The sequence below is a fragment of the Oncorhynchus clarkii genome, chromosome 8, assembly GCF_045791955.1.
Source record: "Oncorhynchus clarkii lewisi isolate Uvic-CL-2024 chromosome 8, UVic_Ocla_1.0, whole genome shotgun sequence".
Lineage (NCBI taxonomy): Eukaryota > Metazoa > Chordata > Actinopteri > Salmoniformes > Salmonidae > Oncorhynchus > Oncorhynchus clarkii.
The window spans coordinates 22,361,607-22,383,069 of NC_092154.1; the positions used below are offsets into that span (position 1 = coordinate 22,361,607).

General features: G+C 41.7%; 1 protein-coding gene across 2 annotated transcripts in view; it reads left to right on the forward strand.

The window, feature by feature from the left end:
• LOC139415105 (centrosomal protein of 85 kDa-like) overlaps positions 1–21,080 on the forward strand; it is a 100,521-nt gene extending 79,441 nt beyond the window's left edge. For both annotated transcript variants that reach the window (XM_071162923.1, XM_071162922.1), the window contains exons 5-13: positions 3,326–3,443; positions 9,337–9,534; positions 9,717–9,869; positions 10,701–10,855; positions 10,980–11,097; positions 11,448–11,498; positions 14,300–14,401; positions 16,108–16,291; positions 18,462–21,080. In XM_071162923.1, the coding sequence (XP_071019024.1) occupies positions 3,326–3,443; positions 9,337–9,534; positions 9,717–9,869; positions 10,701–10,855; positions 10,980–11,097; positions 11,448–11,498; positions 14,300–14,401; positions 16,108–16,291; positions 18,462–18,625 (1,243 nt within the window). In that variant the 3' untranslated portion in view covers positions 18,626–21,080. The remainder of the gene's footprint in view (positions 1–3,325; positions 3,444–9,336; positions 9,535–9,716; positions 9,870–10,700; positions 10,856–10,979; positions 11,098–11,447; positions 11,499–14,299; positions 14,402–16,107; positions 16,292–18,461) is intronic.
• Positions 21,081–21,463: the final 383 nt, after the last annotated feature.

Consider the following 21,463-nt stretch of genomic DNA (forward strand, 5'->3'; position numbering starts at 1 on the left):
TCTATTCCATTTGCACAACAGCATGTGAAATTTATTGCCAATCAGTGTTGCTTCCTAAGTGGACAGTTTGATTTCACAGAAGTGTGATTGACTTGGAGTTACATTGTGTTGTTTAAGTATTCCCTTTGTTTTTTTGAGCAGTGTATTACAGACACATTAATGCTTACTTTAAAATGATATTCTGAACAAAAATATAAATGCAACATGCAACAATTTCATTGATTTTACTGAGTTACAGTTCATATGAGGTAATCAGTCAATTGAAATAATTTCATCAGGCCCTAATCTATGGATTTCACATGACTAAGAATACAGATATGCATATGTTGGTCACAGATACCTTTAAACAAAATGGGCCTCACAATGGGCCTCAGGATTTCGGCAAAATATTTTTGTGCAATCCAATTGCCATTGATAAAATGAAATTGTGTATGTAGCTTATGCCTGCCCTTACCATAACCCCACCGCCACCATGGGTCACTCTCTTCACAACGTTTACATCAGCAAACTGCCATACATGTGGTCTGTGGCTGTGAGGCCGGTTGGACTTACTGCCAAATTCTCTAAAACGATGTTGAAGGCGCCTTGTGGTAGATAAATAAACATTAAATTATTTGGCAACAGCTCTGGGGGACATTCCTGCAGTCAGCATGCCAATTGCACACTCCCTCAACTTGACACCTGTGGCATTGTGTCGTGTGACAATACTGCACATTTAGTGTTCTTTTATTGTCCCCAACACATGATGCACCTGTGTAATGATCATGCTGTTTAATCAGCTTCTTGAAATACCATACCTGTCAGGTGGATGGATTATCTTGTTAAAGGTGAAATGCTCACTAACAGGGATGTAAACAAATTTGTGCAAAGAATTTGATAGAAATACACTTTTTGTGTGTCTGGAAAATGTCTGGGATATTCTATTTCAGCTCATGAAACATGGGACCAACACTTTACATGTTGCGTTTATATTTTTGTTCAGTGTATTATGTGAGAAAAATGAAAATATATATACAGTACCAGTCAAAAGTTTGGACACACCTACTCATTCAACAAGTGCTCAGCATATGTGAGAACTCCTTCAAGAGTGTTGGAAAAGTGTTCCAGGTGAAGCTGTTTGAGAGAATGCCAAGTGTCATCAAGGCAAAGGGGGGCTACTTTGAAGAATCTCAAATATAAAGTATAGTTTGATTTGTTTAACACTTTTTTGGTTATTACATGATTCCATATGTGCCATTTCATAGTTTTGATGTGTTCACCATTATTCTACAATGTAGAAAATAGTAAAAATAAAGAAAAACCCTGAAATAAGTAGGCGTGTCCAAACTTTTGACTGGTGCTGTATATATAAAAACATTTTCCTTAAAGTATAATTAACCTAATGTTACTGGCCCCGCTACAACAAAATACTTAAATGCATATAATTTTGTCCCTAAAACATTCAATTGAAATTCTGTAGAATTCATTCCTATGGAGGACTGCTCCTACTGGATAGTGCCAATATGGCCGACCGATGGCTTCAAAGCCCCTCAATTGCCAACACATAGCATCAGCAATCCAGGGTTTATACACACATTTGAACCCAGCCCAGCCTGCTCATTCTTGAGACTGGTCAATTGTTGGTACCTAGGCGTTATAGTGAATTAGACGAGATGCTATGTGCATTAGATATGGGATTAACGGTTTCTTACCATTATGTTTCTAGCCATGAGTTGGATTAACAGTAGGCTGTTCAGGGTGTTCAAAGTTGGACTTTCTCAAATGTATGCCTCCTGATTCAGAGGGGTTGAGTTAAATGCGCAAGACACATTTCAGTTGAATGCAGTCAGTTCACTTTCCCTTTTATTGATTATCTCCCTCAATGTGATGCAAATTAATGAGAAAAAAAGCTAATTTCACTACCAGATGGCATTCTTAACCAAACCTACATACACTGAGTATACCAAACATTAGGAACACCTTCCTAATATTGAATTGCACCCCCCCCTTTTGCCCTCAGAATTGCCTCAATAGTGTCGGGAAAGGGACTCTACAGGGTGTTGAAAGCGTTCCGCAGGGATGCTGACCCATGTTGACTCCAATGCTTCCCACAGTTGTGTCAAGTTGGCTGGATGTCCTTTGGGTGGTGGACCATTCTTGATACACAAAGGAAACTGTTCAGTGTGAAAAACCCAGCAGCCTTGCAGTTCTTGACACAAACTGGTGCGCCTGGCACCTACTACCATACCCCGTTCAAAGGCACTTAAATATGTTGTCTTGCCCGTTCACTCTCTGAATGGCACACATACCCAATTCATGTCTCATTTGTCTCAAGGCTTAAAAATCCTTCTTTAACCCGTCTCCTTCCCTTCATCTACACTGATTGAAGTGGATTTAACAGGTGACATCAATAAGGGATCATGGATTCACCTGGTCAGTCTATGTCATGTAAAGAGCCGATGTTCCTAATGTTTTGTAAACTCAGTGTACATGTGTAGTATCTTAATTCGACCAGTTTCTTACAGCAGGAAAAAATACCTACAGCAACAGGAAATGTGAATTATTATGTGGATTATAATGAATGCACAGTGTTGTAGAGGTTGATACATTTTTAGCCACGATAAATCTGACATTTTGAAGTGTGAATTACAAACGTTAGAAGGTTTTTTAATCCTTGAATACACTACAATTTATTGAATATAGTATATCGGTACACACCATTTAGTATTCCTATCTTGATCCAGTAGCATTAATCAACACTCCCCTTTTATTTAGCTGAAAGGCAGAAAATGTCAAGGTAAGAGCATTAGGAGCTGATTATAAATATGACATTCTTTCAGGGCGGGGGGTTTAGGGGAGTGAAATTGTGCTTGCCTCATCAGAATAGCATGCAGGCAGCTGGCCCACCCTCCACTAGAGAGAAATATCAGACAAGTGATTTATACTGAGTGGAGATTCTGTCACACGGCCTTAATCTTCATGTTTTACTGGCCAACCAGGGCCCAGTACAAAGCACCGTATATTACCACCTGTCCACAACGCTTACGTCAGAAGTACCCAGGGCTACATATGTATGCTGTATGCTGTATGCTATAAACTCGAGTGGCATTAAGATGGATGTTATTATATATTGTTATTATATATCGTCCTACATGATCCACACAGAGTGGGCATTCATTGGCCTGTTGCCTGTGTAATATAGATAATGGAGAGAGCTGGCACTGTGTGTGACTGTGTACCTCATAAGATGTTTTCCTATGTTAGTTTGACTTGGATATCAGTATACCTGCTTCTGTAATCAATAATGATGTGTCACTGACATGTTATTCTGATGTGTGTTTTACAGACAAAAGCAGCAGATCCTACAGCTCCATGCCCGGATCAGGGACAATGAGCTGAGAGCGCAACAGGTCCTCCAGAGCCAGAAGGGGCGCTGTGACGACCCCTATCTACTTAACGCTAAGGTAATAAAATCTCATCTAGTGTATCAGTAACTGCCAGCAGCATACCACCCTGCGTTACACTGCTGGCTTTCTTCTGAAGCTAAGCAGGGTTGGTCCTGGTCAGTGCCTGGATGGGAGACCAGATGCTGCTGGAAGTGGTGTTGGAGGGCCAGTAGGGGGCACTCTTTCCTCTGGTCTAAAAAATATCCCAATTCCCCAGGCCAGTGATTGGGGACACTGCCCTGTGAAGGGTGCTGTCTTTCGGATTGGACGTTAAACGGGTGTCCTGACTCTCTGAGGTCATTAAAGATCCCATGGCACTTATCGTAGGGGTGTTAACCCCGGTGTCCTGGCTAAATTCCCAATCTGGCCCTCAAACCATCATGGCTACCTAATCATCCCCAGCTTACAATTGGCTCATTCATCCCCCTCCTCTCCCCTGTAACTATTCCCCAGGTCATTGCTGTAAATGAGAATGTGTTCTCAGTCAACTTACCTGGTAAAATAACAGATTTAAAAAGTAACAACCCAACTGTCTTACCTACTATACTGTTATTCCCAACTGTCTTACCTACTATACTGTTATTCCCTACTGTTTTACCTACTATACTGTTATTCCCAACTGTCTTACCTACTATACTGTTATTCCCAACTGTCTTACCTACTATACTGTTATTCCCAACTGTTTTACCTACTATACTGTTATTCCCTACTGTCTTACCTACTATACTGTTATTCCCTACTGTCTTACCTACTATACTGTTATTCCCAACTGTCTTACCTACTATACTGTTATTCCCAACTGTTTTACCTACTATACTGTTATTCCCTACTGTCTTACCTACTATACTGTTATTCCCAACTGTCTTACCTACTATACTGTTATTCCCTACTGTCTTACCTACTATACTGTTATTCCCAACTGTTTTTACCTACTATACTGTTATTCCCTACTGTCTTACCTACTATACTGTTATTCCCTACTGTCTTACCTACTATACTGTTATTCCCAACTGTTTTACCTACTATACTGTTATTCCCAACTGTCTTACCTACTATACTGTTATTCCCAACTGTTTTTACCTACTATACTGTTATTCCCTACTGTTTTACCTACTATGCTGTTATTCCCAACTGTCTTACCTACTATACTGTTATTCCCAACTGTTTTACCTACTATACTGTTATTCCCTACTGTCTTACCTACTATACTGTTATTCCCTACTGTCTTACCTACTATACTGTTATTCCCTACTGTCTTACCTACTATACTGTTATTCCCTACTGTCTTACCTACTATACTGTTTTTCCCTACTGTCTTACCTACTATACTGTTATTCCCAACTGTCTTACCTACTATACTGTTATTCCCAACTGTTTTACCTACTATACTGTTATTCCCTACTGTCTTACCTACTATACTGTTATTCCCAACTGTTTTACCTACTATACTGTTATTCCCAACTGTCTTACCTACTATACTGTTATTCCCAACTGTTTTACCTACTATACTGTTATTCCCAACTGTTTTACCTACTATACTGTTATTCCCAACTGTCTTACCTACTATACTGTTATTCCCATCTGTCTTACCTACTATACTGTTATTCCCAACTGTTTTACCTACTATACTGTTATTCCCTACTGTCTTACCTACTATACTGTTATTCCCAACTGTTTTACCTACTATACTGTTATTCCCAACTGTTTTACCTACTATACTGTTATTCCCTACTGTTTTACCTACTATACTGTTATTCCCTACTGTTTTACCTACTATACTGTTATTCCCAACTGTTTTACCTACTATACTGTTATTCCCTACTGTCTTACCTACTATACTGTTATTCCCTACTGTCTTACCTACTATACTGTTATTCCCTACTGTCTTACCTACTATACTGTTATTCCCTACTGTTTTACCTACTATACTGTTATTCCCTACTGTCTTACCTACTATACTGTTATTCCCAACTGTCTTACCTACTATACTGTTATTCCCAACTGTTTTACCTACTATACTGTTATTCCCTACTGTCTTACCTACTATACTGTTATTCCCAACTGTCTTACCTACTATACTGTTATTCCCAACTGTCTTACCTACTATACTGTTATTCCCAACTGTCTTACCTACTATACTGTTATTCCCAACTGTTTTACCTACTATACTGTTATTCCCAACTGTCTTACCTACTATACTGTTATTCCCAACTGTTTTACCTACTATACTGTTATTCCCTACTGTTTTACCTACTATACTGTTATTCCCAACTGTTTTACCTACTATACTGTTATTCCCTACTGTCTTACCTACTATACTGTTATTCCCAACTGTTTTACCTACTATACTGTTATTCCCTACTGTCTTACCTACTATACTGTTATTCCCAACTGTTTTACCTACTATACTGTTATTCCCAACTGTCTTACCTACTATACTGTTATTCCCAACTGTTTTTACCTACTATACTGTTATTCCCAACTGTTTTACCTACTTTACTGTTATTCCCAACTGTCTTACCTACTATACTGTTATTCCCTACTGTCTTACCTACTATACTGTTATTCCCAACTGTTTTACCTACTATACTGTTATTCCCAACTGTTTTTACCTACTATACTGTTATTCCCTACTGTCTTACCTACTATACTGTTATTCCCAACTGTTTTACCTACTATACTGTTATTCCCAACTGTCTTACCTACTATACTGTTATTCCCAACTGTTTTACCTACTATACTGTTATTCCCAACTGTCTTACCTACTATACTGTTATTCCCAACTGTCTTACCTACTATACTGTTATTCCCAACTGTCTTACCTACTATACTGTTATTCCCAACTGTCTTACCTACTATACTGTTATTCCCTACTGTCTTACCTACTATACTGTTATTCCCAACTGTTTTTACCTACTATACTGTTATTCCCAACTGTCTTACCTACTATACTGTTATTCCCAACTGTCTTACCTACTATACTGTTATTCCCTACTGTCTTACCTACTATACTGTTATTCCCAACTGTTTTACCTACTATACTGTTATTCCCAACTGTTTTTACCTACTATACTGTTATTCCCTACTGTCTTACCTACTATACTGTTATTCCCAACTGTTTTACCTACTATACTGTTATTCCCATCTGTCTTACCTACTATACTGTTATTCCCTACTGTTTTACCTACTATACTGTTATTCCCTACTGTTTTACCTACTATACTGTTATTCCCTACTGTCTTACCTACTATACTGTTATTCCCAACTGTTTTTACCTACTATACTGTTATTCCCTACTGTCTTACCTACTATACTGTTATTCCCAACTGTCTTACCTACTATACTGTTATTCCCAACTGTTTTACCTACTATACTGTTATTCCCTACTGTCTTACCTACTATACTGTTATTCCCAACTGTCTTACCTACTATACTGTTATTCCCAACTGTCTTACCTACTATACTGTTATTCCCAACTGTTTTACCTACTATACTGTTATTCCCAACTGTTTTACCTACTATACTGTTATTCCCAACTGTCTTACCTACTATACTGTTATTCCCATCTGTCTTACCTACTATACTGTTATTCCCAACTGTTTTACCTACTATACTGTTATTCCCTACTGTCTTACCTACTATACTGTTATTCCCAACTGTCTTACCTACTATACTGTTATTCCCAACTGTTTTACCTACTATACTGTTATTCCCTACTGTTTTACCTACTATACTGTTATTCCCTACTGTTTTACCTACTATACTGTTATTCCCAACTGTTTTACCTACTATACTGTTATTCCCTACTGTCTTACCTACTATACTGTTATTCCCTACTGTCTTACCTACTATACTGTTATTCCCTACTGTCTTACCTACTATACTGTTATTCCCTACTGTTTTACCTACTATACTGTTATTCCCTACTGTCTTACCTACTATACTGTTATTCCCAACTGTCTTACCTACTATACTGTTATTCCCAACTGTTTTACCTACTATACTGTTATTCCCTACTGTCTTACCTACTATACTGTTATTCCCAACTGTCTTACCTACTATACTGTTATTCCCAACTGTCTTACCTACTATACTGTTATTCCCAACTGTCTTACCTACTATACTGTTATTCCCAACTGTTTTACCTACTATACTGTTATTCCCAACTGTCTTACCTACTATACTGTTATTCCCAACTGTTTTACCTACTATACTGTTATTCCCTACTGTTTTACCTACTATACTGTTATTCCCAACTGTTTTACCTACTATACTGTTATTCCCTACTGTTTTACCTACTATACTGTTATTCCCAACTGTCTTACCTACTATACTGTTATTCCCAACTGTCTTACCTACTATACTGTTATTCCCAACTGTTTTACCTACTATACTGTTATTCCCAACTGTCTTACCTACTATACTGTTATTCCCAACTGTCTTACCTACTATACTGTTATTCCCAACTGTCTTACCTACTATACTGTTATTCCCAACTGTCTTACCTACTATACTGTTATTCCCTACTGTTTTACCTACTATACTGTTATTCCCAACTGTTTTTACCTACTATACTGTTATTCCCAACTGTTTTACCTACTTTACTGTTATTCCCAACTGTCTTACCTACTATACTGTTATTCCCTACTGTCTTACCTACTATACTGTTATTCCCAACTGTTTTACCTACTATACTGTTATTCCCAACTGTTTTTACCTACTATACTGTTATTCCCTACTGTCTTACCTACTATACTGTTATTCCCAACTGTTTTACCTACTATACTGTTATTCCCAACTGTCTTACCTACTATACTGTTATTCCCAACTGTTTTACCTACTATACTGTTATTCCCAACTGTCTTACCTACTATACTGTTATTCCCAACTGTCTTACCTACTATACTGTTATTCCCAACTGTCTTACCTACTATACTGTTATTCCCAACTGTCTTACCTACTATACTGTTATTCCCTACTGTCTTACCTACTATACTGTTATTCCCAACTGTTTTTACCTACTATACTGTTATTCCCAACTGTCTTACCTACTATACTGTTATTCCCAACTGTCTTACCTACTATACTGTTATTCCCTACTGTCTTACCTACTATACTGTTATTCCCAACTGTTTTACCTACTATACTGTTATTCCCAACTGTTTTTACCTACTATACTGTTATTCCCTACTGTCTTACCTACTATACTGTTATTCCCAACTGTTTTACCTACTATACTGTTATTCCCATCTGTCTTACCTACTATACTGTTATTCCCTACTGTTTTACCTACTATACTGTTATTCCCTACTGTTTTACCTACTATACTGTTATTCCCTACTGTCTTACCTACTATACTGTTATTCCCAACTGTTTTTACCTACTATACTGTTATTCCCTACTGTCTTACCTACTATACTGTTATTCCCAACTGTCTTACCTACTATACTGTTATTCCGTACTGTCTTACCTACTATACTGTTATTCCCAACTGTCTTACCTACTATACTGTTATTCCCTACTGTTTTACCTACTATACTGTTATTCCCAACTGTTTTACCTACTATACTGTTATTCCCAACTGTCTTACCTACTATACTGTTATTCCCAACTGTCTTACCTACTATACTGTTATTCCCAACTGTCTTACCTACTATACTGTTATTCCCAACTGTCTTACCTACTATACTGTTATTCCCAACTGTCTTACCTACTATACTGTTATTCCCAACTGTTTTACCTACTATACTGTTATTCCCAACTGTTTTACCTACTATACTGTTATTCCCATCTGTCTTACCTACTATACTGTTATTCCCAACTGGCAGAAGGTTTTAACATTCCAAGCGTTGACATATCTGGAACTTTTTAAAATAATGACAACTAATGTATCTCCTTGTCTCTTTCCCAGGAGTCTCCATATGACAGTCCTGTAGCACAGCCCCACCCCCAGCTGCAGGTCCCAGATAGGGTAAGTCCTCTGTGCTGTGACAACGGGGCGCTGGGCCATAAGCTGGCCGCTGCAGAGCTGGAGGTCATCCACCTCAACGAGTTCCTCAAACAGAACACCCAGAAATACACAGAGGACATCAAGAAGCTGGAGGAGAAGGTGACCAATGGGCACATTACATAGATCAACCTTAACACTAGCCTCAACCACAAGCACCAGCCTCAACCACAAACACCAGCCTCAACCACAACTCTAATGTAGTTCATGTCCACACCCCGGATCAACCCCGGTCAACATTATAACCCTAATGAATGTAGTCAACCATTTCTCCTGCCTTTCAGATGAAGACGCGCGACCGCTACATCAGCAGCCTGAAGAAGAAGTGTCTGAGGGAGAGTGAGCAGAACAAGGAAAAGCAGCAGAGGATAGAGACCCTGGAGAAGTACCTAGCTGACCTGCCCTCGCTCGATGAGGTCCAGACCCAAGCCCAGCAGGTAGTTTGTCTCCCCAGCCACAGGACCACCTCAGGGGGTCCCGTCTGGCTGGCTGACCACAGGGGTTCTGCTCGCATCTCTGCTAGTATCTCTGCTTAGCTTCTTAGTTATTTGATGGCCATGTTAGAATACTTTTTTTTGTTGTATTATTATGAGAAAGTACACGAGCTAGCCTGTATGATCTTGGTTTAGTTTTAGGGTTAAGATTAAAGTCACGGTTCTGGTGAGGGTTAAAGTTTAAGGTTAGTGGTCCATTGGATTTGTGGTCACTGGTCAGAAAGCTCCTTATTTCTGCCCTCTCTAGCGTTGCCAGAGAGTCAGACCCTGCTAGCGTATCTGCTAGTTAGCGTCTCAGTGCTAAGCTAACACCTGGTAATGGAGCGGGGGCGTCTCTTCATTACAGCTCTGTAATCTCATTAGACCTGATTAGATCAGCCATTTCAGGTTGCATTAGTGGTAGTGGTAGAGTGGGATGGGGGTTCAGAGTGGCTATTAACAGCCTCCGGTCAACCTTAAGATAATATGTCTCCTATTGTGTTTGCCCTGTCTATCTTTACTGTAATGATAATTAAATCATTGTCAAATGTATTGTTGTTTAATGGTAATCATGCAATACACCACCTTGCCACCAGAGGTCAATAAGAACCAAACAGTGTCAACTTTATTTAGTGGTTTGTGTGTATTGGGTACTGATATTCCTTTGGCCAGGTCAGTCTTAGTTACTGGTCTTTGTGTACATATGTTCCTGTGGTGTTCTCTGAGATGTGGTTGGGATAGTCACAGATAGTGTGTGTATAGTCCTAATGTTATTTTCCTGTATGTGTTCATCAGCTGGAGGACGGTCAGGGGAAGGCCCAGGGTCTGCAGGACACAGTGGCTTGTCTGGAGAAGAGTCTGGAGGAGGGCTGCGCCGTGCTGCAGGCGAAGGAGGACCTGATTGAGATCCAGTGCAAGCGGGAGAAGGAGCTGGTGGCTGCTGTACAGAGGTGTGTCGGAAATACAATCTTCCTCTGCAACTCCTCCTCCTAGTTGTAACAGTGTGTTAAAACAGTCAGAGCTGGTAAGTTGGGGTTGTGTTGATGACGCTGTCTCTCTCCCGGGCTCCCCCAGCCTGCAGGAGAAGGTGGAGCAGTGTCTTGAGGACGGGGTCCGGCTCCCCATGCTGGACCTGAAGGAGCTGGAGGTAGAGAACGCACGGTTACAGGAGCAGCAAGCCACCACCACCGAGGTGAGACACAGAATGCATACAAACGCAGGGATGCATGCAGACACACACAAAGATACACACACACTTAACGCTAAGGTAAAGCCTCATCTAGTGTATCAGCAACAACCCAACTGTCTTGTCAACTATACTGTTATTCCCAACTGGCAGAAGGTTTTAACATTCTCAAGCTTTGTCTCAAGCTTTGACATTTGTTGACATATCTGGAACTTTTTAAAAGACTGACAACTAATGTATCTCCTTGTCTACACCACAACACGCAAACACACACAACACAAACACACACAGGGTCACTCAGAGAGATGAGCCAGGCTGCTACCAGACATTTACAATGCCCCTCTGCTCTTTTTCAGCTGATAGACAATCAGAAGAACCAGATTGAAAAACTCACCCTTGAGCTGACGGTAAGACCCTGCTATTAGGGGTGTAACAGTTCACCAAACCCCACAGTTCAGTACGTGTCACGGTTCCATTTCTGATTCATAATACTTGATGAGGTCATCATCTGGAATAACAACAACTTTTCTGAAATGAAAACGCCAGATTACTCATCGACAACACTAAAATAAAGTGCAATATGCGTGTAACCATGGCTCAGACATTGTATAGGTCTATGCTATAGTGTTTTCTTACAAAGACAAAAATATGTGCACTTGTGTGACTCTCATAAAGGGGGCGTGTCTGTAGTACGGTACACTTCGGGGTAATGTGATGGGCTGTCACTGTTAAGTAGCTCTCTGTAGCCCTGGAGGTCCATCCATGTGTACAAAGTGCAACACAGGGTGCGTTGACCAATTCATTGACAACTACAGCTTTAGCTTGCTAGTATAGAGCGAGGGGGAAAAGTTGATAACGTCGCTCGAGCACTTTCACGAGGTGCTTCACCCCCTATTCTTCTTAACCACAGAGAGTAGGCTCATATCCGCGGCTGCGGCTGTAAACATACCTATCGCTCGTCATGTCTTTGGCCTGGTCAAAATCAGCTGCCAAGGGCTGCTTGAATGCAGAGGGGAGACCGAAGTTGTGTTCTTTTTTTGCGTTTCCATCTTGCTCCGGTGGTAGGAATACTGGTGGGATGTCGGAGTAAATGTATCAACATGTCTGAGGTGTTGGCAGCTGCATAGACTATTCTCATTGGGCAGTGGAGACATACTCTCTCTGTCCGTCATCGTTGTAACCTACTGGGAAGACCAAATGTTCCCAAACTGGAGATTTAAACGATGATGGAGAATCCTCCTAGTTCATCGACCCCACCACTCACCATCGTACAGAACTAGTTCATCGACCCCACCACTCACCATCGTACAGAACTAGTTCATCGACCCCACCACTCACCATCGTACGGAACTAGTTCATCGACCCCACCACTCACCATCGTACAGAACTAGTTCATCGACCCCACCTCTCACCCTCGTACAGAACTAGTTCATCGACCCCACCACTCACCATCGTACGGAACTAGTTCATCGACCCCACCACTCACCATCGTACAGAACTAGTTCACGACCCCACCACTCACCATCGTACAGAACTAGTTCATCGACCCCACCACTCACCATGATACGGAACTAGTTCATCGACCCCACCACTCACCATGATACGGAACTAGTTCATCGACCCCACCACTCACCATGATACGGAACTAGTTCATCGACCCCACCACTCACCATCGTACGGAACTAGTTCATCGACCCCACCACTCACCATCATACGGAACTAGTTCATCGACCTCACCACTCACCATGATACGGAACTAGTTCATCGACCCCACCACTCACCATCGTACGGAACTAGTTCATCGACCTCACCACTCACCATCGTACAGAACTAGTTCATCGACCCCACCACTCACCATCATACGGAACTAGTTCATCGACCTCACCACTCACCATCGTACGGAACTAGTTCATCGACCCCACCACTCACCATCGTACGGAACTAGTTCATCGACCCCACCACTCACCATCATACAGAACTAGTTCATCGACCCCACCACTCACCATCATACAGAACTAGTTCATCGACCCCACCACTCACCATCGTACAGAACTAGTTCATCAACCCCACCACTCACCATCGTACGGAACTAGTTCATCAACCCCACCACTCACCATCGTACGGAACTAGTTCATCGACCCCACCACTCACCATCATACAGAACTAGTTCATCGACCCCACCACTCACCATCGTACGGAACTAGTTCATCAACCCCACCATTTACCATCGTACAGAACTAGTTCCTGGCTGCGCCCCACAAAAGGACCGTTTGAAATGCACCAATTAAGATTTGAATTTTGATTACAAGGGGCGCATAGGATCTTGTTTTAACGGAATAGCTTGAAAGAAATTCAGCTCAGATTTACTCATACAACGCAGTGTAGGCATAACCTAGAGGTGTTATGACAATTTTGTTATCAATGTTCATTAACGTCAATTAATCTATTCAGTCTGCAACCCAGAGTTTGTACGATTCTGGTTGAATAATACAGGCAAGAGTCCCAACTTACAAAAATCAAAGTGTTTATTCGCGAGAACGTTCCAACATAAAAAATGCAAACCCAGTCTTTATAACACACACAAACAAGTTCAAATCTTAAGCTACGCATTGCTTAGACAGTCTGTGTTTTTCCACTACATAGTTATATTGTTTAATCTGCAACATGTTTCATGATTTTCTGCCAGCCTAACAGTATCTCTCCTCCACGGGTGGAGACAGAATGTAAGGAACACAGTAGTACAACTTGTCTGTCGATAGCTCCTCTTATCATTTGTTTCACACTTGCACCCTGCTTACATACTAAAAAGGAACAAAAGGTCCTTGTTCTAATTCTGACTGAAACTACACACATCATCAGATTATAGTTTTATGATTCTAATACATTTCATACAATTATATGGTTTCAGAGTGGAATTATTTCATCATTATCTTTAGACATAAATTATTTTATCAATAGGCCTAGTGCTTTTATTTTTGGGTTCATAGTGCGGACCGAATCGAGGTTTCGATACCAAATGGTTTCGGTACAAATATATGGACCTGTTATTAGACTTAATTTGGGTCAACAGTATGCTTCAATCAGCCGCTGTTGTAGTAGTTGTCATGTTGTGTGTCTTTATGTCTGTCAGTGGTGGGGATGATGATGAGTCATCACTGTCATCAGAGCATTATACAGTATGTGACGCTGTCTTATTGTTCTGCTGCAGGCTGTAGAGCAGAGGCTGCAGAAAGAGCGATGTCTCTCCCAAGAGCTCCAGCAACAGCTGCAGGGCGAGGACCTGGCTTCACTCGCTGACACCCTCCATCAGGTAACCAGCCCCACGCTGCCTCTTCAAACATGTTGAAATAAAGAAGGCTACACAGAAAGTAGGACTATTCTTGGGAGCAGACATTTTTTTTTCATTTTTCAGATTTTCCAACGGCTAGAGTGGTGTAGCTAGCTAGTATTTCTGTAGCTGGTAGCTTCCTCTCTCTCTCCACCCTACATCCTGACAGACAGTTTTCTCTGTCCCAGGTTTAGCTGGTGATGGAGAAGTCCATTCACCACCATTCTGTTCCTCTACAGGCCCTTTTTGTCCTCAGATCTTTTCATAGCAGCAGAGTCATGAATAACCCAATATGGCCCCTTCAGCACCCCCACTACCACACGGACCCAATTAGAATTCATGGTGTCATTTTTCAACTCTCCCGCCCGTCTCAAGGTGAGGATGAGCCTGGTGATAAAAGGTTTGAATTCATGCAGGCGGTAATGTGTGTGTCCTGTACATAGGCGAGGTGGAGTACACACACACACAGAAGGCTGACACCCCAGCACCATACATTATCCCTCTGACAGGGAAACAAAAGGCAATTATCAGCTGGAAGATTCCCCCGCCTGGCTCCCACAAGGGAAGGTCGCTGGTTTGGAGAGAGGGATGGGGGAGTGTTTGTTGGCTGACCTTGCCTGGCTCCGCAGTGACTCCCAGGAAGCTCGTGTCTGAAGGGACAGAGAGATATGACGAGATAGGGCGCTGTGTAGACTGTCTAGGATCACTGGTTTTAATTTGACCGTGCTCTCCACTGCTCTGTGTGGCTCGTGAATGTTGGAGGCTGGATATTTATCTGCACACATACTATGTTCCATCCAGCACCGTGTAGAGCGATTGAGAGGGGAAGAGAGAGATTTGACTCCCAGCGTTACCTTTTTACATTCATGTAATTTAGCAGACGCTCTTATCCAGAGCGACTTACAGTAGTGAGTGCATACATTTTCATTCTAGTCCCCAATGGGAATCGAAGCCACAACCCTGGCATTGCAAGCACCATGCTCTACCAACTGAGCCACTCGCCTTTAGTTACATAGAGATGACACTGAGGTGAAATGGCCTCCATTTTGGGAGAGCAGGAAGTTGGATAATCTGCCCGAAAAGGACTTTGTAGCAACTTTGACTTAAGGTATCATAGCAACACTAACACTCGTTATCCTATTGAGTTATAATGATTCTAGTATTCTGTGAGACATTTGGAAGTGTATATCTTAACTCTTGTGTTTCAAAGCCCAGCCATGGAGAGGGTGTTGAAGTGTTGATGATCCACACAGGGAGACATACTGAGCTTTAGATGCCAGCGGCAGCTCTGCAGCAGTTCTCCCTCAAGTTCAGTTTTAATGTAAAAAGAAATATACACTCCAAGCCCTAATGGACAAATCCACTTCTGTTCAGAAATAATTGTATGGCTGTCATGTTATAACACAAAATAATTTGAGTGTGGCTACACTCCCTCCAGCATTTTACAATGTGTATTTATTAATAAATGCAATCTGGCAGCGATAGAGAATAATAATGAAGCTTTTCAGCACAAAAGGATTTAGCCAATGTATGTCTCAGTTCAGGAACACTTGATCTACTTTAAACTGGCGCAAAAATCTGATGTAATGTTTGGGGGGTTTTACTGAACACTCCTGAGCTCTGCTGCATTAGCGTTTTGTTTGATAATAAACCCAGTGTTGGTCTCTAAGCTGTGTGTGTTTCAACAGAACCAAAGGCAGGTGGAGGATGGCATGGTGATTCAGCAGGGCTGCGGGGGCCAGGAGCCAGAGGCAGGGCCCCTGCTGAAGGAGATGTCCTTTTGTCTGCTTGACCTCAAGGCCCTCTGTAGTATCCTTACCCAGAGGGCCCAGGGCAAGGAACCCAACCTGGCACTGCTACTGGGCATCAAATGTAAGTAGATACATCTGGTTTAATCCTCTTAAACTGGGATTCAAATCCGATCGCAGCTTTGGACAATGTGCCATTTCAAAGGTCATTTCCAATTGAGCCGACAATGCAGCATTTTACAGTGAATGTAGTCTCCGCAAACGCAGAAACATTGCCTTAAAAACCCGCATTGCCAACAGAGCAATCGAATTGAATCCCAGCCTCCAACCTGCACACACACACACACAGCCACCCACCGTGAACTACTGCCATATGTAAACCCAACATTAGCTCCTCGGACTAGCCTATCTACTCAGTTATAGGCTTCTGAATAGCTACTTCATCGTTTCGGGCATCAACAGTAATTCCACTGAGGAAGACGTTACTTCTCTAACTATCTACCTTCCAGTTAAGACTTCCTAGACTTCCAGTAGGATGCACTTCTTTTCCCTAAGAAAACAGAGGGGGAAATTAGGCTCACAACAAGCTCCTCTGAATACATTTACAGTCGTGGCCAAAAGTTGAGAATGACACAAATATACATTTTCAAAGTCTGCTGCCTCAGTTTGTATGATGGCAATTTACATATACTCCAGAATGTTATGAAGAGTGATTGGATGAATTGCAAAGTCCCTCTTTGCCATGCAAATGAACCGAATCCCCAAAAAACATTTCCACTGCATTTCAGCCCTACCACAAAAGGACCAGCTGACATGATGTCAGTGATTCTCTCGTTAACACAGGTGTGAGTGTGGACAAGGCTGGAGATCACTCGGTCATGAGTTCAAATAACAGACTGGAAGCTTCAAAAGGAGGGTGGTGCTTGGAGTCATTGTTGTTCCTCTGTCAACCATGGTTACCTGCAAGGAAACACGTGCCATCATCATTGCTTTGCACAAAAAGGGCTTCACAGGCAAGGATATTGCTGCCAGTAAGATTGCACCTAAATCAACCATTTATCAGATCATCAAAAACTTTGTTGTGAAGAATGCTTCAGGGCGCCCAAGAAAGTCCAGGAAGTCTCCTTTAGTCTCCTAAAGTTGATTCAGCTGTGGGATCTGAGCACCACCAGTGCAGAGCTTGCTCAGGAATGGCAGCAGGCAGTTGTGAGTGCATCTGCATGCACAGTGACTTGAGGATGGCCTGGTGTCAAGAAGGGCAGCAAAGTAGCCACTTCTCTCCAGGAAAAAGGTACAGGGATTGGACTGCTGAAAATTAATTCTCTGATGAATCCCCTTTCCGATTGTTTGGGGCATCTGGAAAAAAGCTTGTCCGGAGAATACAAGGTGAGTGAGTGCTACCGTCAGTCCTGTGTCATCATGCCAACAGTAAAGCATCCTGAGACCATTCATGTGTGGGGTTGCTTCTCAGCCAAGGGAGTGGTGTCACTCACAATTTTGCACAAGAACACAGCCATGAATAATGAATGGTACCAACACATCCTCCAAGAGCTATTTCTCCAAACCATCCAGGAACAGTTTGGTGACGAACAATGCCTTTTCCAGCATGATGGCGCACATTGCCATAAGGCAAAAGTGATAACTAAGTGGCTTGGGGAACAAAACATCGATATTTTGGATCCATGGCCAGGAAACTCTCCAGACCTTAATCCCATTGAGAACTTGTGGTCAATCCGAAAGAGGCGGGTGGACAAACAAAAACCCACAAAATCCAAGCATTGATTATGCAAGAATGGGCTGCCATCAGGATGTGGCTCAGAAGTTAATTGACAGCATGCCAGGGCAGATTGCAAAGGTCTTGAAAAAGAAGGGTCAACACTGCAAATATCAACTTTGTGCATCAACTTCTTGTAATTGTCAATAAAATCCTTTGACACTTATGAAATGCTTGTAATTGTACTTCAGTATTCCATAGATATTTTTGTCAGATGTTAGACACTGAGGCAGCAGACTTTGAAAATGAATGTGTAATTCTCAACTGTTGGCCACGACTGTACACTTCTTTCACTCTGAACTAGATAAGAGCGGTCACTTCCCCCCCTACTCACTCACTCGACAGGACGTGTCACACAGCATGAAAAAAAACATCTGACAGAAGACACACACACACTCTCGTCTCAAAACCTAGCGTATTTCACACGATGCTCATTGACAGAATTTGAAGTCTTGCCACGGGGCTTTAGCTCAAATCTACCATCAGATTGACGGTGTATTTCTCTCTCTGACCCCCATAGCGATGAGCATGTCAGGGGAGGAGAAGGACAACTCTCTGGTGGAGGACAGCTTGCCGGCCAAGCTGCTGGAGGTAGGCCAGCTTAGGAAGGACATTGAGGACCTGCGCACCGCCATCTCTGACCGCTACGCACAGGACATGGGCGAAAACTGTGTGACGCAATGACACACCCGCAATGAGGGAGCACTGATGCCCAGCGACGGCGTGCCCACTCACCAAGGCTTCTGTGTCACAGCCAGTGAGGGTAGGAAAAAAATCCTGATTGGAGGAAAACCAGGAAGAACCGTGTTAAAAATGGAATAAGAAACTAGGTACTGTCAATGCTGTATTTTATTTAGTTTTACGTGATGGAGGTATCTAGCTCCAGCTTTCTGAATGTAGGATCAAGCTGTGAATCAAATTTACAAGGAAGTCTTAAAATAAGATGTTTTGATTTTTCAAATGTCAATTGCGCTTCCTGTGTAATATAATGAATTCCTGCATGATCATGTACATTGCTTCATGCACAGACTTATACTCCCTTCTGTGAGGGCAGGGCCTCCAGGTATAAGTGTTTGGCCCCTCCCACACAATCTCACCGGCCAGTAGGAAACTGACTCACTGCTGCTCTGTCAAGTGCCTCTGTGTGTGACAGCTTCTCCACGAATCAGCTGTCCTCTTCCTAAGTTGTCTCCAATGGCAACCCATAGTGCTCCTCTCACCTCACCCCGTGTGTTATCCAAAGACAAACTCCCCGAACTCTCAGCAGCTGCCCATAGTAGAGACTGCCTAGTGGCACTTCTTCCCCTGGCTCCACAACATGCCACACAAACTGGCCAACCAAGAGGCTGCTTCTGTTCCTTTTCAGAATTTCCGGTTCCTTGTTATGGGTGTTTCTTCTGTGTACAAGTAGTTTGCTATTGGGATATGAATGGTTTTCAATAGATTTCAGTGATGTGGATCACCCCAAACTGGTTATTTAGATATTTTTAATGAAAAAGCACGGCAATAACCCCTTTCATATTATTTGCTGTTGTGTTGAACATAATAGCATCAGGTAATATTCAGGTGTTTTTCTAACAATTAAATTCAGGAATTGTTTTTACAAGTTCAGATTGACTAGTAAGATCAGGGCTTAATACTGCCCCATTATTTAAATGCATTTACATAGGCAGCACAATTCTGATCATTTTTCCACTAATTGGTGAGCTGATTAGTCAAAAGATCAATTATTGAAATAAAATAAATTCAGGCTGCTTGTGTAAACACAGCCATAGACACCATTTGATTGAGACTAAAACGAATGCAAAACCACCACAGCAGCACTTCTACAGTATAGGCCCATATTACCTACTGGGACTTGACTCATTTGTATTAATCCATTGTCAATATAGGCACCAGTTACACATTGAGTTGACTGAGGAATATTCCTCCAACCTCAACCACAGAGGGGTCTCTAGATTAATGCATCCATGGCGTAACCGTTGTTTTACTTTGATTGCTGTTCCCACTATTTGTCACAGGAACACACTTGCTTCATCTCAAACTATTTGGAATGTGAATTTTAGCGAGCCGGTCATGACAACCAACACATTACTGTTTGCTATAAGGCAAGGTTTCAAACTGTCCTCGGGACCCCCCGGTTTGTTTGTTTTCACCTAACGCGACACAGCTGATTCAAATTATCAAGCTTGATTTGAATCAGCTGGTGCAAAACAAAAACCTGCTATAAAGTGTTATACATTTTTACAGATATTGTAATTTATCCTGGTGACAAGTGGTTAAAAAAAAATGGTAATCGGTTTAGAGCCAAGTATATTTTGCATGTCTCAAATTAGACTATTCTATTATACTGTTGTATTACCAATCTTAGAAAGGAAACATTGGCTATGTAAAAATGTTTTGGCAGGTTACGATAAAGAACAAAGGTCGACTCGGGCCTAGATTCAAACCATACCACTGAAGAGCGGCATTGAAAGGTAATTTCCGATTGGGCCGACATGCAACTTTTACCATGATTACAGTCTGAGAAACTTGCCTTTAAAAATTGCACAGGTCTTCAGCAATATAGATTGAATCTAGTCCTAAGCCTCACATGGAAACTAATATGCAATGTAACATGCACCAGCTAACACCCATTCAGTAGCAGATCTGAAATGTTCTTGTTCTTCTGTGCCTTTTAATCTATGCAGCAGATAAGAGCTCCTGTTTCTCCCTATTGACAGGGTCTGGAGACAACTATTCTGCATCTTGTAAATAAGAGGCTACCCCTCACAATTATGCTAAGCCATAGCCACAAAATAAATATAGCCACTCAGGTAAATTAAGGCCATAGCAGGCTCTTGTGAAACCTGAAGAATGTACTCTGATGCACAGCATCCATTGTGAGGTGTAGGTCTGTGGGAGTATAGTGCTCATGTAGAGGGAAACAGGTGTGGTTGTCATGGCTGTCTGCACTGGACTAGGAGCCACTGGTTGGCTTTCCTGTACATAGGAATTTCTGTTTGTTACACTTCGTTTTGCAGCTAGATTTTATGAATGCCAAAAAGTTTATTTATATATGTTCCTAAAAGTATTTTTCCATTTAAGGCTTGATTGTCATTTGTACAGACTGCAAATAAAATATTTTTCTATAACAGTTTAAGTGTTCTCTAGGCCAATCTCTGCTATTACACACTAGCGGTCGACCAATTAATATCGTTATAGCCGATTAATCATAACAATCGGTAATCAACATATTTGGACACCAATTAGGACTGTGTGGCAGGCTGACTACCTGTTACGTGAGTGCAGCAAGGAGCCAAGGTAAGTTGCTAGCATTAAACATCTTAAAACAAACCTTAACATAATCACGAGTTAACTACACATGGTTGATGATATTACTAGCTTATCCTCGTTGCATATAAGCGATGCGGTGCCTGTTCATTTATCATTGAATCACAGCCTATGCCGCCAAACAGGTGATTTAACATGAATTTCTTTCAGCTCAGGAAATTGTCACTTCTCTTGCGTTCTGTGCAAGCA